Genomic DNA, 19,301 nt, shown 5'->3' with positions numbered 1-19,301 from the left:
AACACAATGAATCAGACACGTTATGTTCAAGTCACAGCAGAACAACCTTCATCTGTCAAATAACAGCATCTTAACCTACATTGAGAGAGAGAGAGAGAAGATAGAAGAAAACTATTTAATAAAGTCACAATGTCTTGATAAAAATTTGGTCTTCAAACCAGAAAAGCAAATAAGTTGTTCATTTAATCAAATAATTGACACTTCTCATGATTTATGTAAATTTTTTTCCCTGATTCTTCATTGAAATACAACAATGTTTTTATTTATGTCATATAATTCATATTCCTATGGTACAATCAAGCAACACTCTGGAAGTGTTAAAAAAAATATTGCTGTTAATCTATTCTCAAAGTTGGGTTGGGAGCTGGTTCTATACTAAAAAGATGCTCAGGACAGTTGACAGGCCACTGCTGATCATAGTCACGAAAGCTTATCTTTTTCACATGTTTTTAAGCCTTACCGCTTGTCGATTTAAACATTAAAGCATCCAAACACAAGACGCGGAAAAGCTGAACCGAGTAGCTGGTTACTCTTGTGCTGTGTTCGGTGCGCACGAGACAGAGAGAGAGAGAGAGAGAGAGAGAGTCGCGTATCACAGAGAGCGACACTGAACCGAGCTCTCTTCTGTGAAGAGAAAGGCGTCTCAAAACACTTGAATGTCGAATTTGCTTATTTTTGCTCTTGTGCTGACAAATACATACAGAATATGTCAAAATATCCACCTTGGAAATTATGCTCGAAAAAACTGTCAGTTATTTCTTAAGTGATAGTAAACAGTTGAGGAAAAAAATGTGATGTGTATTATATTGGATGCGTTCATCGTCTCTTCAAGGGACTGCGTCTAATTTAGCTACTGGCTGCTGTAATGTTAATCCAAGAAAATGAAAATGAAAGTCACTCACTGCTCTTGACTGAATTACTTTGTAGTTTTAACAGTCAAACCAAAAAGTATTCAGACACCAGATATAATTTTTGATTCATATAGCAAAACTGTAATAATGTGATAAATGTTGAAGGTGTCTGAATAAATGTAGGTTTGATTGTATATTTCATTTTTACATTGAAGATTATCCAGTGCTATTTTACATTTAATTATTTGGTTTCTGTACCTTGACACCTACAAACTTAAAAAAACTTAAACATTGTGTAAATAGCACAAATAAATAAAAATAAATGAACATACAAATTAAACAATTTCAAAACAGGGCCCACTGGTACAACCTTCACGGGGCCCCGCTGACTACAGCTACGGCCTGCTCATGCCTGTATCACACATACTCCGTCTGCAGAATTCAGTTGAGCCATTTTAATCTAGATTAATCTTTTTGCACAGATTAGTTAACTCTTGTGCAGACATCTTAATAATAAAAATAAAAAAATGGTTTGAGATTGAACAAAGAAAATAAAATAAATAAATGCAACTTAAAAGTATAAAAGCAAAAACTATGAAAAATTCAGACAAACTAATTCATATTGGTAAAATGGTAAATGGACTGCATTTATATAGCGCTTTCAACAGACCACATGGCCATCCAAAGCGCTTTACAATTTTGCCTCACATTCACCCATTCACACACACATTCACACACCGACGGCGGTGTCTGCCATTCAAGGCGCCATCCAGCTCGTCGGGAGCAGCTGGGGTTAGGTGTCTTGCTCAAGGACACCTCGACAGTTGGTCAGGTGGAGCCGGGGATCGAACCACCAACCTTCCGGTTTGTAGACAACCTATATGAACCACTGAGCCACTGCCGCCCCAGTAACATATTAAAGATGAAATCTGTGTGTCTGTTTGTTTGTGTATGCATGTGTGTTTGTGTGTGTCTGTCTGTTTGTGTATGCTTGCGTGCATGTGTGTGTGTGTGTGTGTGTGTGTGTGTGTTGTCCTGGTATTCTCTAAATTGTGTGGAAATGTCTCTCCACATGGATGATAATATTACTAGCAATGTTTTGTAAAAATACTAAGATAATAACAGCACATTTCAGCCTGTCGACCTTTGTGAAAATATGACATCTTAAACATACAGTAGTAGTAGGCTACAATACCTGTCAATAATAATCTGCAATGATCTACAATAATAATCTGTCTCATAACCTGTGTTATTTTCCATTTGATGGCCACAGACACATCCTTTATGATTAGCTGCTTAGGACTAACAATGTTAGCGATGTGTTCAAGGCTACGGTCCTTCATTGAGTGGTTAATCGCCTCAGCAGCTTCACGCGTGAACAGGCATTTCCTTAAACAGACACAGGCCAGATTATCTACCACAGTAAAGAGCTTGTTAATAACGAAAATGTTTATTGATTTTTGCTAATTAATATTTTATTTCAGTAACTGTTGTTAGTTTTGTTTCGTTTTTCTCTTTATTATTCCAGTTTATGAAAAATAAATTACCAATAGTTTAAGTCTTAGTTTCAGTTTTTGTTCACGAAAATATCCTTGGTGAATTCCTCATTGACTATCTGATGAACAGAGCCATACCACCCTTCAAATAATAGTCTAACTCAGAACCTTGCTCGTTCTTTAACTTTTGTTTGTTGCCCTGTCTAAATTATGGAAACTTGACATTAGCCTACTTCACCTTAGACTTTTAACTCCACTGCAACATCCACTAGCTCTGTCTAGAACAGCAACTGTAAACACCATGACTTGTGTTGAACCGGCGATGGCCTCAAATCAGACAGTAGAACCGTTATCATTTCGGCCCACTTTAACCCCTGTGTGTGTATAAAATATATACACATATATATATATATATATGAAGAGTTCAGATGCAAAAGCCTCTAAATGCCATCTGAAATTTTCATCTGAAATTAGGATTTTTATCTATATATATATATATATCTATCTATCTCATCAGCCTCACAGAGTCAGCGCTTTAAAAAGGGCCTGGAGGGGTTACTAGCCTCGGACCTGTAGCACCGAGCCCAAAATCATGCTGTTTCCCCACCAGAAACTCCACAGCACTTCATTAACACCTGCCCTTTACACACCTCTCTGGAACAACGTAACGCGCCTCCATTTCACCATCAAAGAAGTTTTCAGAAAACTAATAATAGATAAGTCACTGGAACCAGCACGATCACAAAACAAAAACGATAAAAGCAGCCGTTTGTTTGTATGCTTTTTTAAAAATTTAAATCCAAAAGCATCAATGTTTTACAATAATAAGAGATAAGATTATATTAAGCTTTATTGTCACTGCACATGTAAGGTACTGTCACAGTGTCTGGTCTCCGTTTCCCTGGGTGTCCACTAGTGGTCTCACTTCCCCATAGTCACCCCCCTGCAGGCACATTTCCCACAAAGCCTTGTCCTTTCATCACTGTTAATTGCACACCTGTTATTGCACTCAGCTGTCTCCACTTTCTTCGTTATCACCTGTCCATATATACCAGCCTGTCTCATTCAAGTCCTTGTTTTCCGTCACCGGCTTTCTCATGTTCCCTGTGTTTTTCTTGGTTCTTGTTTCGGACTGAAGACGTTGAAAAACATTATCAAGCAGACGTTCCTGTTTCAGTTCATCTTCACAAGGCATTATACTACCTGTTTCCAGATCCATTTCTTTGTGACTTACTACTGAAGACTGACAACTTTCATACTGCTTAATAACTTTAATTTTAGCATCCGACACTGCAAGGGAAACTTCTAGCTCAAATTCTTCTCTTTTAGCTTTTAGTTCAGCCTCTTGTCTTTCAATAGCTTGTTTCTTCTTCAATGCAACATGTTTAACAAGCAGTGCAGCTCTTTCTGCTTCAGCAGCAATTCGTGCAGAAGAAGTTATAGAAGCTGTAGATCTGCCATCTACTGACCCATGTTTCTTATGCTTCAAACATGTCCTTATCCTTCTGGAGTTAGTTTTCTTTACTATTGTGAGTGCGCATTTACTTTCAGTTTTGGTTTCACTCGCTCCGTTTCCAATAAAACAATCCACGTATTCCGTTTCTGATCAAATATCTTCCTTTAATCTTGATGGTCAGTTCAATAAAACATAAAATTAAACAAGCTAAATATGATTTTAAATCTCCAATATCACGGATAGGGTAAAGAAAACTGTGAGATTCCAAAGAGCGCACTACCCAAAGCTCCTGAAATTCATGGTTCTTAAAGAGCCAGTACATAATTTTAACATCATTTATAGAATATTTATCCAAATGGTAAACATACAAAAAGTAAGATTACAAATTTAGCAAATTCCAACAAAAATATTCAAAAACTAAATTATATCAAAATAGGCTCCTACATTCCTCTTTAAAAGAAAAGAGCTAAAATGTATTACACAGGATTGAAAATTGGTCACACAGAAATAAAGCGGTATGAACCATAATTTCACAAAAGAAAGAGGACACATTCCCTACTTATTCAGTCGAGCCTGTTTAGTTGAAGTCACAGTATACATCACATTTAGAAAGAATAATAATTTCTATATTTTTCCATCAAAAATAAAACCAGAGTAGCAGAGGGAGCTCCCGAACAAACACCGTTAATAGTTTTTTATTTATTTTTTGACATACGCTGAGTGTAGACAAGACAAGACTTAGGACAGATAAAATATGTTACTAAATAATACACTATTGTGATCGTCTGAATGAGAAGCTCAAGTCTGATTTCTTCAAGCGGTCTTACCATGTTTACGATGGTAATATTAATGGCTAGTGTACATAGTCTATCGCTTATAAATATTTCTGCCTTGTACGGTAATCATAATCCACATCAGATCTCAAACAGAAGTTATTTCAAACACTCGCTGCTGTCTGAAAGTGAGTTCTGAGCTATTATTATTATTAGCTATTATTACCAGTGTTGGTGGAGCAGCTGTTTGATGTGAATTTCCCCAGTCTCACTAACTGTTGCCTATCTGTCAGAAAGCTGGTGATCCACCGACAGATAGAGCTAGGAACAGAGAGCTGGGTCAGTTTGGTCTGGAGGGTTGTTGGGATGATGGTGTTGAAAGCCGAACTAAAGTCCACAAACAGGATCCTCACATAAGTCCCTGTTTTGTCCAGATGTTGCAGGATGAAGTGCAATCCTATGTTGATTGCATCATCCACGGACCTGTTTGCTCGGTAAGCAAACTGCAGGGGGTCCAGTAAGGGTCCAGTGATGTCCTTCAGATAACCCAGAACCAGTTTTTCAAACGACTTCATGACGACAGACGTTAGAGCCACAGGTCTGTAGTCGTTAAGTCCTGTTATCTTGGGTTTCTTTGGGATGGGGATAATGGTGGAGCGTTTGAAGCAGGAAGGTACTTCACACAACTCCAGGGATCTGTTGAAGATCTGTGAAAAGATGGGGGCCAGCTGGTCAGCACAGATTTTCAGACAGGCTGGTGTAACACCATCTGGGCCTGGTGCTTTTCTTCTTTTGTTCTTCTTGAAGACCTGGCGCACATCATCTTCACAGATTTGAAGAGCAGTAGGTGTGGAACGGGGGATTGCAGGAGGTGTTAATGGTTGTGCAGGGAGATGGTCAGAATGGGTGTTGGGGGTTTCAAATCTGCAATAAAACTCATTCAGGTCGTTAGCAAGCCGTTGATTAGCCTCAGTGCAAGGGGATGGTGTCTTGTAGTTTGTGATGGCCCTCAGTCCTCTCCAAACTGAAGTTGAGTCATTGGAAGAAAACTGGTCTTCCAACTTTTTAGCGTAGGTCTTTTTAGCCGCTCTGATCTCTGAACTGATCCTCAGCACTGATGCTCTCCAGACACAGAGAAACTCCACCTTCATTCATAACCTCCTCTAACCTAAACTCAGAGACCCAGTTGGCCATGCTTTGGCCCAAGGTTTTCATCGGGCCAAAAAACCCTGGCCGTTGACCCAGAGGAAGCCCAGACTGTCAGTGTTGTGGACTTTAGTTTCCTTGTTTTGCCCCGGTCTTAGTTTCTGTTTTCCTTATTTGGTCATGTTTCCTGTTCCTGTCTTCAGTTCTATTAGTTCCAGGTGTCCCCACGTTTAATTAATTTGGTTCCAGTCTCATCCCACCTACCTCTAGCTTGTTTATTGAAGTTGCAGGACAACCACCTAAAAGTGCATTAATGCAGCAGAGTCCTTACAAGGTCAAGAAAATATGATCATATTACCCCAATTTTACAGTCTCTGCACTGGCTACCTATTAAGTTCCATATAAGTTACAAATTATCATTACTTACCTATAAGGCCTAAATGGTTTAGCTCCTGTGTAAAAAAGGCCACCCCTTGAAAGTGAACTCTTCCGAACCCTCCCGCCTATGTTCGTGTTTGGACTGTTCCTAATCTTTCCGCGGGGTGAGAACCAAGACATTATAGTGGCTGGATGTGTTGATGTGTTTATAGTTAATATTTTATAGTTAAATTAGTTAGAAGTGGCCCGTTTAAGGATTGTGTGGATATATGTGTGCGTGCAACTAATCGTAAGTACATTTACATAATTAAAAGTATGATAAGTTCACAAGCGAGATTAATGACTGCTACCGCGGCATTCCGCCTAAATGTTTACATTGTTTATTATATTTGGACATTTTCTTGTTGACAAAATGTTATATTTCGCCTGTGTTTTTGTTTGATAGAATATTTAATGTTATTGCATATTAGGCTATAATGCATAGACTTAAGACGCATCTCAGGGAACATGTTCGGGCTTGTTCACCGGACGAGCTAGGCACGTGAGCCAGACGCACAGTGCAGTAGTGCGATTATTTAATAGAACTTTGAGTCATATTTGTATAGATATTACATTTAGATAATTTACAATGCTGTTACTTATGAGTATTTAAGTACTGCTGTAAAGATCTGTTAATGTGTATTTATTCATTTATTCATATTTGTATACTGTTTTATATTTACAGAACCACACACATCTTTGCACAATAAATCACCCTGAAGTACATTCCTGGTGTGAGACCTAATATTCTGACCGGACACCCTGTAGCTGTTCTATAAATCCAAACATATAGACAAGAGTAGTCAGCAGTTTTTTCATCCTGCGTACCTAACTAGCCTTCTACCACGCTACAACTCATCACGCTCCCTAAGGTCACAAAACGCTGGACTTTTGGTAGTTCCTAGGATAGCAACGTCCACTAAAGGAGGTAGAGCTTTCTCACATTTGGCTCCCAAACTCTGGAATAGCCTTCCTGATAATGTTCGGGGTTCAGACACACTCTCTCTGTTTAAATCTAGATTAAAAACGCATCTCTTTCGCCAAGCATTTGAATAATGCATCTCTTAAATTGTGACTGCAGTTGTATCTGATAAAATGCACCCAAGCTTATTCTTTAGCTTGGGTTAAACTAATTAATTTTACTTTGTTGGATTAGCAGCTATGCTAATGATGTCTCTATTTGTTTCTTTGTTTCTGCTGGGATCTTCATCCCGTGGTAACTAAGATTTACACAAGCTCCAGTCTGGATCCAGAACACCTGAGAAGAGATGATGCTGACCCTCAGAGGACCCCAGATGATGCTAACGCTGAATCAACAAACAGAACTAACAATTATTGCTACAAGTGTGACTGCATCATATAATAATTGCTGTTAATAATGTTCATCGTCTGGCTGATTACGGCTTGTATTAATTTTTCTGAAAATTCCTGTCATATATGCACAAACTGACAGCACTTATAAGCTACTACTAAATATTGTAGAAACTTAATTTTCTGTAAAGTTGCTTTGCAATGATTTGTATCGTAAAAGGCGCTGTATCGTAAAAATGGTCACATTCAGCAGTCACAGCAGAAGTTAGAGACAGAATTTAACTGAAGTCTATTCAAAAGTTGTATGAATCTATTCTAAGAAGGTTGGAAGCTTTGTTAAAGTCAAACGATGGTAAACACATTAATAAAATTCTGGCTATTTCTAATGTGTTCACATTATTTTCTCCAATCCATGTGCACTTAAAGGGATAGTTCACCCAAAAATTTTAATTACTTCATGATTTACTCACCCTCAAGACATCCTAGATGTATATGAATTTCTTCTTTCAGACAAATATAATCAGAGTTATATTAAAAATGTCCTGGCTCTTCCAAGCTTTATAACGTGGGGTCGGACTCAAATGAGAATTAAAATAGAGGACTGTAACATTACTAGTCATGTAACATGTGAAATGATGTAAGATACTCACTTCAGTGTGTTGAGTGTACAGTGTTTATCCTGCAGTAGAGCAGAGATCTGATTCACTCCTGTGTCTCCTAGTTCATGTTTACTCAGATTCAGCTCTCTCAGGAGTAACGGGTTTTTACCCACAATTCCAGTCACATACTGACAGCCTTCATCTGCAGCAGGACCCAAAAACCTGCAGAAGAGAAGATGAAGCTGGAATCCATTCAATGTGCATTGCATCAAAAAACATTTAAAGATTATCAAACATTGTTTGTAATGAAAAACTCTAGATCAAGCTTAAACAGTTGAACATTTAAATATACAAATATTTTAAAAAAGTAAAAAGTGAATTATTAAAAAAATAAACTTGGGGGGCAAAAGCTTGCTAGATCACGATTAAAAAAAAAAAAAAAAATTCCGGCTTTTAAGCAGGAAATGAGGAAAGTTAGCAAAGAGATAACTAGCTTGTGACAGCTAAGCATTCATAGTGATATATTTAGTTGATCTTTTGATGCTGGGTCTTCCTATTATTATCAAGCAGAATTCACCAAACACTGGACTGCTGACCCACTAATAGCCCAGCAAACATTGGTCCGACGGCGACGTCGTGTCCCCAGCCAAAAATAGTCACTGTAGGACGGCATCAATCGGTAGAAATACGTAACAAACATTTCCTAAAAATGCATTCAGATACATTTGTACATGTCTATAGTTCTGTGGGGTTGCATGTATAATTGTTACTTTGACTTTTAGCTGCGGTTTAGTTCAATATTTACCTGTGTTGTGAATCGGTTGTGAGAGGACGTCACTAGGTGACGTATTTTACACGTGCATTACATGTCCATCATGACCCTCTGTGAAATCCTTGTGGAATATGCAAAAGCTGTGCTTACACCTTGATTAATACTGCAATAATTTAAGTGCACCAAGTAGTTTTAAAGAGGTTGTGAATAGACGTCCAATGACGTCTTTTACACGTCTCGTCACGGTTATCAAAAGAGCTCCAGCAAGACTAGCAGGATTTTTTGTATTTTTTATTTTTTATACAAACTAAATATATTTACTTAATCTTGTTTAAATAAATTATAATCACAAAGTGTGCAGTGTGGTTAAGTGATTACAAAGCAATGGTGCAATTTAGTCATTATTTCAACCTGTTTTATGTAATCGTTGTTATTATTTTTATGGAATCTATGCATAAACATGTAAAACAGATATACAGTAGGTGGCCAGCCTTTCTGAGTTTTACCGCCGCGACAGTACCACGGTGGTAACTGTAATTCAGTCGCGTGTTAAAGTCATTCGCAAAACTACCGCCAGGTGGCACAAAGGGATAAGATAAATAAGATAAAAGAAGGAAGTAAAACAACAATAACATTATGATATAACATTGTAACATTGTAATTTTTTTTTTTTTACAATTTGTTAATTTTTAATATGTAGGATAGTCTTGGACTACAGTCTACTAAACAAAAATTAAAAGAAGACCTTAACACAAAGGATCATATGCATGCTATTTTTATTAAAGTAAATAAATATAAGGCCTATATATATATATATATATATATATATATATATATATATATATATATATATATATATATATATATATATACACACATACATACATACATACATATACATATATATATATATATATATATATATATATATATATATATATATATATATATATATATATATATACATATATATATATATACATATATATATATATACATATATATATATATACATATATACATATATATATATATATATATATACATATATATATATATATATATATATATATATATATATATATAAAGCCAAATGTTTTAATTTCATTTTCATTTCGATTCATTCTTGGTTTAAAAAAATCTTCAGGGGAACGGTCCAGCATTTAGCAATAATTAGTATTAACTCTGTTAATATTCTTGATTTATCAAACTACCAGCATTTTTGAATTATGCCTTATGTGTGACCAAAAATTAAGTATTATTTGTTTCAACTGTTTGATAGCTGGTGCCTCGCGCACATATTCACTGGAAACAGCAGTCGTTCACCAGACATTCGGCGTGAGCACTTTGACATATTGTTAATTATGATTTTTTTTTTCTTCATCAATACTGAAACGCACACAGCCTATTTACCTCATGAATAATAGTTAAGCTTCAAATGGGCAACATCACAAATATGGAAACGTTTGATTTCTCCCGATTGAGAAAGCCCAAGCTTACCTTATGCTTATCTTTAAATTATTATTATTATTATTATTATTATTATTTATTACTAAGCCTATATTATTATATACTGCAATTATATTTATCCACTAGAATTATATATTTTTAATTATTGTTTTGTTCTGATAAATTTGTTACATTTCAAGGATTTGTTGTAAAATATTTTCTAATAGCCTATTTATTTCCTCTCACAAACTCTGATTTATTTTTAGCGTGTTTAAAAAAAAAAAAACATGCAGCAAACGAAAATAGGTGATTGATCCGTTAAAATGAAACCTATACACGACTCATATATTTTTTTTCCTCTGACAAACTTGTGTTTAAAAAATAAAAAATAAAGAAAATATTCAGCAAATGAAAATAGGCGATTAATCCGTTAAAATGTGTTACTCTTGGTTAACAGTAATTATAATTATTTTACTTCAGAACAGAACCTGGGCCTGATCTAGGTTATCCATAGTCATTGAAATCATCTGAAAATGACTTTGTTCATTACATTCACTTCACGCGATCTGGCGCACATCAGCCTCCCGCAAAGCTCAGCTGTGGACGATTTAAAAATGTTTGATATAAAGTAGAGGTTCTCAACCCGCGGCCCGTCACGAATTCTAATGCGGTCTGCACAACATGCTGAAAAAAAAAAAAAAAATTCAAATTTTTTTTTATCAGTTTGTAAAATTTTATTGTTAACATCAATTTAAAAAAAATATATGCTACTAATGAAATATCTAAGCTATATCCTAATGTTTTTAAGTGTTTTTTTTTTTTTTTCTTCTTCATATATTATTTTCAGACATGAGCACTGGCATAAGCATTTAACGAACACATACAAGCGCGCACTTTGGCAGAATTCAATTCAAATAGTCATCAACAGCCATTAGGTAAATTGCCTTTAAGGTAAAATTGCACATCAGAATGGACAAATTAGTATAAAAAAATAAAAAAAAAATAAAAAAAAATGCCAGCGAATGAACATGTACAAACTGTCAATAGTCGCAGTATCAGTATTGAAGGAGAAGTGCTGGATTATCGGTGTTTTTTTTGTTTGTTTTTTTTTTGCCCCGCAACTTGAAGAAGTTCAGATAAATGGAAACACCATACACTATGTAACAATCCTTAATTGAAGAAATGTGGCAAAATATCTCAAGAGAGAACCTCATATTATTAAATTCAAAAGTGCTTTCCATATTTGGATCAAAATAGGCTACATTTGTGAACGCACATTTTCTGAAATGTTGCGCATCAGGTCATACAAGCCTGCATCTTAAAGCCTCTGTCAAACTTTCTGCGTCCGCGAGTCCGCTATGGACCGTTAGGTAGGCGTGAAGTAAAAATCGTCATTGGAGAGTGTGTGTCAAGGCACCGAGCAGACGACCGCGCGGACAGGTGCGCCTGGTCAGTAGGCTTCAAAAGCAAAATTGCACATGTGAAGCCAGGCAGAGTGAAGAAGCTCATTGCTACTCGAACCTGTGCAATCCGTCAATAAAAGAATATAAAGACAGTGAGATGTGCAATAATTCTGGGCAATTGTAGAGCTGGCCATCAGCCTGCGCATTCAGAAGTATAAATTGAAGAAGTCTGCGTCCGCGCTGGCCGTGTACGCGTCCGGATTGCTCATGCAGAAAGTTTAACACGGGTGTTACAATCGCAACTTCTTTGTGTTACTCATTTCAAGCTGAATCTCACAAAATTGGTCAGCTCCCGACAGCATCAGGTGTTTTATTTATGGGGAGTAGAATTGTTTATTTCAATGAATATAATAGATTATATATCATAATAGTTAGGTTATAATATTATAAATCAGGTTGGTTTGTATTGCTGACGTAATATGTAAATTATATGCGTAGACTTGTATTTAGACCATAGTGCGCCCCGCTGGAAAAAAAGGTTGAGAACCACTGATATAAAGGTTGCTGTCCCATTTTATACAGGAATTGTTCATTTAAAAAAAACGAATTATATTGTTAGTTCTAATTATATTGTTAACACAAGTTCATTTAGAACTTTTTTTTTTACTTATAAACTCCTTGAGAATTTAAAGTTAGTTTAATAGTATTTAAATTCAAGTTTAAATAAAGGTTTTAATTGCTTAAATTATATGAATTAATTAATAATATGTTATCATGTTTATTCTTGTAAAAAATACGTGTTTATTCTTTAGGAAAACAAGGGAAAAAATAAGGGACAATCCGATTATTTGTTTTGCTTTACCTATTTAAGTAAGCTACAATTATTTAAATAATAATAATAATAATAATAATAATAATAATAATAATAATAATAATAATTAAAAAAAAAATGTAATTAAAAATACCATTGGCCTGAGTAATTTTGACCATTAGGCTATAGAATTGTGACTTTAAAGATTATTCATAGGTGGTAAAAATACTGTGAAATTAATAATGGCATGGATTTTAGAGCATAACAACTGAAGGTTTATGAAACATTAGCCAATAAAGCATTTTTTTTAAACAATGGAACTTAAAGTTGTGAACTAAAATATTATTTCAACTATACAGCCTGTGAATAAATAAAATGCATAATTTTCATAACATTTGATTATTAATAAAATGCATAAGGTTTCTGGTGTTTGGATATGTAGCTACTTCAATATAATGAGCTCCAAGTTTAAGAATAGTCCTAGACTTCTCGCTCTCTTTAACAGCATTAGCTCAATGATATATGTTTTATTTCCGTTAGACTTTTCCTGCCTTGCTAAATGTTGGGCTCATGATCAATAAGTTCGCCTCAATCTGATTCAGTAAAGTCAAACCGCAGACAGTGAAGCCTTGGAGACCCGCGCGCTGTGAGGCGGGAACATAGGACTCTGCTTGGCCTTAAAGCCTCCCGCAAACATCCACGATCACAAATAACAATGATTTTCGTAAAATAATGATTAATTATTAATTGATGATTTGTTATTATCATTATGGTCTTGTGAAAATAATAATATGGGCTGCGAGTAAAGTATGAATACAAATACTAGCCTAGTGCTGCTGAGCGCAGGCATGTTTCAGTAACATACTGTTCCTCAGAGCCAAAACACAGACTTCTGTTCAGCTGAAGGGGGGTGTCACGCTGTCAGTCTCTGTTTTCCTGGGTGTTCCCTAGTGAGCTCACTTCTCCTTAGGCACTTCACCATAGGCACTTTAATTCCTCTAGTCTCCTCCCGTCTTCACAGTAATTGCACTCCAATTAAATCGCACAGGTGCTGACAATCCTTTGTCATTAGTCTCCTTATATATAGCTGTCCTTCTCTGTTGTTTGTATGGAGTCCTTACCCTATGTGTCATATGTTCTCGTCTCCCGAGACTGACCCTTACCTTCTCGTTCCTCCGAGTTCCATTCCGTTTCAACCGGTTCCCTTCTTTTGTTTTGTTTGTCTTCCTGGACTGTTTATTTTGTATTTACCCTTCTGTTAATCAAACATACCTTGCAATTGGATCCTACCCTCTCCTTGTGTTTTCCCTAAAACCCAACAGTCACAGAAGGACTCCATCCACCAAGGATCCAGCGGTATGTCTGCTGCCATTTTTTCCCCAGCCAGCAAGCGGGAGAAAGGTGGCTTTGAGGGCTCTCGCCTAGTGGTGTTCCAAACAGTCGAGAGGAGGTCTGGCAGCGATCTCCACTGTGGGCTCCCGTTGACACAGGGTTCGGTTGGGGGCCGCCATTTCCCCAGTATGTCCCGAGAGGAGAAAAGAGACGCAAAGATGGCCGCCAGCCTAGCGCCACAGCACAAGATGGCCGACTCAACGCCTGAGTCTCCAGACGAGCTGCTACCGACTCGCCATCATGGAGGGTGGAGGAGGAGGAGACAGGCGTCTACCATTCCTCAAAGCCCGGAGAACGTTCCCGAGCAGGCCGCTGCCGTCCAGGAGGACGTTCCCGAGCGGGCAGCTGCTGTCCAGAAGGACATTCCAGAGGCCGTTCCAGAGGCCGAGGCAGTGCTCGAGGCCGTTCCCGATGCAGTGCTTGATGCCGCTCCCGATGCTGTTCCGGAGGCCGAGGCCATGCCCGAGGATGTTCCAGAGGCAGAGGCGGTGTTCAATGCTGTTCCAGAGGCCGAGGTGGTGCCCGATGCCGAGGCAGTGTTCGAGGCTGTTCCGGAGGCCGAGGCGGTGTCCGATGCTGTTCCGGAGGCCGAGGTGGTGCCCGATGCCGAGGCGGTGCCCGATGCTGTTCCGGAGGCCGAGGTGGTGCCCGATGCCGAGGCAGTGCCCGATACTGTTCCAGAGGCCGAGGCAGTGCCCGATGCTGTTCCGAGGCCAAGATGGTGCCCGATGCCGAGGTGGTACCCGATACTGTTCCGGAGGCCGAGGCGGTGCCCGAGGCCGTTCAGGAGTCAAGTCAGATTCCTGTTGACCTTCCCAAGTCAAGTCAGGTGCCCATTGACTTTCCAGAGTTGAGTCAGTTCTCGGTTGATCCTCCTGAGTTGAGTCAGGTGTTCATGGACCCTCCAGAATCAGGGTTAGTCACCGTCGACCCTCTAGAGTCAGGGCTAGTTCCTGTTGACCATCCAGAGTCGAGTCATGTTCCAGTTGTTCCTCCTGAATCAAGTCAGTTTCCGGTTGACCCTCCAGAGTCGAGTCAGATGGTCATGGAACTTCCAGAGTCAGGGTTAGTTACCGTTGAACCTCCAGAGTCAGGGCTAGTTCCTGTTGACCTTCCAGAGTTGAGTCAGGTGCCAGTGAACCCTCCAGAGTCGAGTCAGGTGCCAGTGAACCCTCCAGAGTCGAGTCAGGTTCCATTGAACTCTCCAGAATCGAATCAGCGCCAGTCTTCTGGAGTCCGGTGGAGGCACCATGGGATTGCCAGAGGTTCGTTCTCCCGTTGGTCGGACCACACGGATGTGGTGGTCTTCCGCTCCGCCCTGGGGGACTCTGGCATCCACCAGGAGGACGTGGTGGTCTTCCGCTCCTCCCTGGGGGACTCCGGCCTCGATCACGTGGAGGTGGTGGTCTTCCTCTCCGCCCTTGGGGGGCTTCTGCTGTGACCACATGGTGGTGATGGCTCTCTGCTCCGCACGGGAGGGCATCACGTGATGTCCTTTATGGAACCATGTTTTTGTTTTCTTTTGCTTTTTATCTGTCTCCTTCTTTGGACCTGGCCCTCCGTCCCTCCCCCTGATCCTCCGCCGGTCCACCACCCTCCTGGACTCCTTATTTTGTGTTACACCTCTCCTGCCTCTGCCTTTCCATTTCACTTGGTTGTTCCGTCTCTGTCTTTCCATTTTACCAGGTTGTCCTGTCTTTGTCTTTCCATTCTATCTGGTTCTACTGTCTCTGTTTTCTGACCCTCCGTCCCTCCCCCTAGTCCGCCGCGGCTCCACCTCCCTCCTACCTCTGTTTTGCGAGTAAAATTAATGCCAATAGCCAACATATTTAACTTGATCAGAAGGTTGACTTCAAGAGTCGAGCGGGATGTTAAGAGTTTGTCTGATTCTTTAACTGATTATTTTCGGGTTAAAGCATGATTTAAACAGATTCACACTCAATCGCTTTCGCAATAATGCGTTCAAACAAATGTAATCTTACAGTGCTACATTATCAACATGCTATCTGATTTTGAAATCTTGAAGTTATTTTCATCACAAACAATATTTTCACGGCAGAAAGCAGCAATTAAAGATTAGTTTGGCATGTGATATAGGGAAAAAGTTTACACATAGCTTAAGCCACTGAAACTCTCCTGTTATTTTTTATTATTATTATTATTATTATTTTATATGCTATGTTATGAACATAACATTTCAAACATACTGAAATACTTTATTCACTGAGTGAAGGCGGAGCGTGTTTCTGGTATTAATAGCCGCATTTCCACGGTCAGGCCAGTGCGAGCCAGGGCTTAAAGCGGGCCGGGCGGGGCTCATAGCCTCAGGCCAGTAGCACCGAGGCCAGATAGCGCAGGGTTTCCACAGTGGAGCTTGAACCACCGCTGCGCATCACTAAAACACGCCCTTTACACGCCTCTCAGAACGTCATGCAACCTCATTATTTCACCAACAAAGAGAAGTTATCAGAAAAAGTCACTGGAACATATGCGATCACAAAACGAAGATGATAAAAGCAGCCATTTGTTTGCATGCTTTGTTATATATTCACATTCAAAAGCATAGATGTAGAATAAGTGATACATTGATCTTAGGCTATTGATTTAATTTATCATCAGGACTCAAAATTAATCACACATAAATACTTCAGCAGCCTGATCGAGAAGGTTCGCAGCACGACGTCCGCGGTGTCAGTCATTCTGACAACATCTCCAGGACACTTCGCTCCATGTGACTAGTAAGACAATTCTCAAATAACCATTATGATGAGTTTTGTTCCACCCGCTTAAATGATAAAAGTACTTGCACTGTAAAAACTATTAAGACTGTGTCTGTTCCCCGAATAGTGAGGTCAAAATATAAATATAATGTAGGATCTAGAAAAAATCTTATCGAAATTAAACCAGAAAAATGTAAAGTAAATGAACAAAAACTATTTTTAAAGTTTGGGCTCATAAATATTAGATCACTCACACCAAAAGCAGTTATTGTAAATGAAATTATCACAGATAATAGTTTTGATGTACTCTGCTTGACTGAAACCTCGCTAAAACCAAATGATTATTTTGGTCTAAATGAGTCTACTCCACCAAACTACTGTTATAAGCATGAGCCCCGTCAGACTGGTCGTGGCGGAGGTGTTGCAACAATATATAGTGATATTCTCAATGTATATTGAAATACAGAATTCCTACAAGAATTTGCAGATTTCCTCTCAGACCTTCTAGTTACAGTTGATAAGGCGCTAATCATGGGAGATTTTAGTATTCGTCGTTATCTTTAGGTCACGTCCCAAAACCATTCAAGCTGGCGGTTATCAAGCCTTTTATTAAGAAACCAAAATTAGATCCTAGTGTACTGGCAAATTATAGGCCTATTTCAAATCTTCCATTTATGTCTAAAATTTTAGAAAAAGTTGTGTCTGCTCAATTGAGCACCTTCCTGCATAAAAATGATCTGTATGAAGAATTTCATACAGTTTTAGGCCCCACCATAGCACAGAAACTGCACTTGTTAAAATTACAAATGAACTACTCCTTGCGTCAGATCTAGGCTGCATCTCATTTCTAGTCTTACTTAATCTTAGTGCTGCGTTCGACACCATAGATCATGACATACTCATAGATCGATTACAAAACTATACAGGTATTCAAGGGCAGGCTCTAAGATGGTTTAGATCCTACCTGTCCGATCGCTACCATTTTGTTTACTTAAATGGGGTGTCATCTCATTTATCATCAGTAAAATATGGAGTGCCACAAGGATCCGTCCTAGGTCCCCTTCTATTTTCAATATACATGTTGCCCCTTGGTAATATTATTAGAAAATACGAAATTAGCTTCCACTGTTATGCTGATGATACTCAGCTATATATCTCAACAAGACCAGATGAAACTTCCCAATTATCTAAGCTAACAGAGTGTGTTAAAAATGTAAAAGATTGGATGACAAATAATTTCCTCCAATTAAATTCGGATAAGACAGAGATATTAATTATTGGACCAAAAAACACTACACAGAATCTTGTAGATTACAATCTGCAAATGGATGTACTGTTACTTCCTCTACAGTCAGAAATCTGGGTGTTATATTAGACAGCAATTTGTCTTTTGAAAATCATATTTCCAATGTTACAAAAACTGCATTCTTCAATCTTAGAAACATTGCCAAGCTACGAAACATGTTATCTGTTTCTGATGCAGAAAAGCTAGTTCATGCATTTATGACCTTTAGACTGGACTATTGTAATGCACTTCTAGGTGGTTGTCCTGCTTTGTCAATAAATAAGCTACAGGTAGTCCAAAATGCAGCAGCTAGAGTCCTTACGAGGTCAAGAAAATATGATCATATTACCCCAATTTTACAGTCTCTGCACTGGCTACCTATTAAGTTCCGTATCAGTTACAAATTATCTTAACTTACCTATAAGGCCCTAAATGGTTTAGCTCCCAAACTCTGGAATAGCCTTTCTGATAATGTTCGGGGTTCAGACACACTCTCTCTGTTTAAATCTGGATTAAAAACACATCTCTTTCGCCAAGCATACAAATAATGTATCTTTTAAATTGTGAGTGTAGTTGCATCTGATCAAATGTGCATTTTTATTCATTAGCTTGGGTTAAACTAATTTTACTTTGTTGGATCAGCAGCTATGCTAATGATGTCTCTATTTTGTTTCTATGTTTTGCCACGGGATTTACATCCCGTGGTAACTAGGATTTACACAAGCTCCAGTCTGGATCCAGAACACCTGAGAAGAGATGATGCTGACCCTCAGAGGACCCCAGATGATGCTAACCTTGAATCAACAAACAGAACTAACAATTATTGCTAAATGTGTGACTGCATCATATAATAACTATTAATTACTAATATTGATAGTTCATTGTCTAGCTGACTACGTTTTGTATTATTATAATTTTTTATTTTTTCTAAAATCCTGTCAAACGTGCACAAACTACTAGCTACTACTAAATATTGTAGAAACATAATTTTCTGTAAAGTTGCTTTGTAACGATTTGTATTGTAAAAAAGCGCTATACAAATAAACTTGAATTGAATCGCTTATAAATATTTCTGCCTTGTATGGTGATTATAACACACATTGGATCAAGTTATTTCAAAGACTGGCTGCTGACTGAAAGTGAGTTTTGAGCTTGATTTATTTAAAAAAGTGTTTAATGCTGGTGTTATAGCGGTTATCTTTCCGAAATGCAGCGCAGACTATTTTTATAAAAGCTCCCGAAAAAAAATCATTATTATATTTTGATGATATGCAACGTGGAGCTAAACTCGCAAAACGAGATGACAGATAAAATGTTACTTAATAAATACACCATTCTGATAGAGAATTAGAAGCTGACGTCTGATTTATCCAAGCGCTCATATTTACCATGTTTACTATGGTAACGTTAATGTTTAGCG

At 38.1% G+C, this 19,301-nt stretch overlaps 1 protein-coding gene across 1 annotated transcript in view; it reads right to left on the bottom strand.

Moving 5' to 3' along the window:
- LOC127987694 (uncharacterized) overlaps positions 1–19,301 on the bottom strand; it is a 2,462,016-nt gene that overhangs the window by 2,195,074 nt on the left and 247,641 nt on the right. Inside the window, exon 53 of the mRNA XM_052590053.1 lies at positions 8,101–8,271. Coding sequence (XP_052446013.1) covers positions 8,101–8,271 — 171 coding nt within the window. The remainder of the gene's footprint in view (positions 1–8,100; positions 8,272–19,301) is intronic.

The sequence above is a fragment of the Carassius gibelio genome, chromosome B22, assembly GCF_023724105.1.
Source record: "Carassius gibelio isolate Cgi1373 ecotype wild population from Czech Republic chromosome B22, carGib1.2-hapl.c, whole genome shotgun sequence".
Lineage (NCBI taxonomy): Eukaryota > Metazoa > Chordata > Actinopteri > Cypriniformes > Cyprinidae > Carassius > Carassius gibelio.
This window is presented reverse-complemented; position numbering and strand designations above follow the sequence as displayed.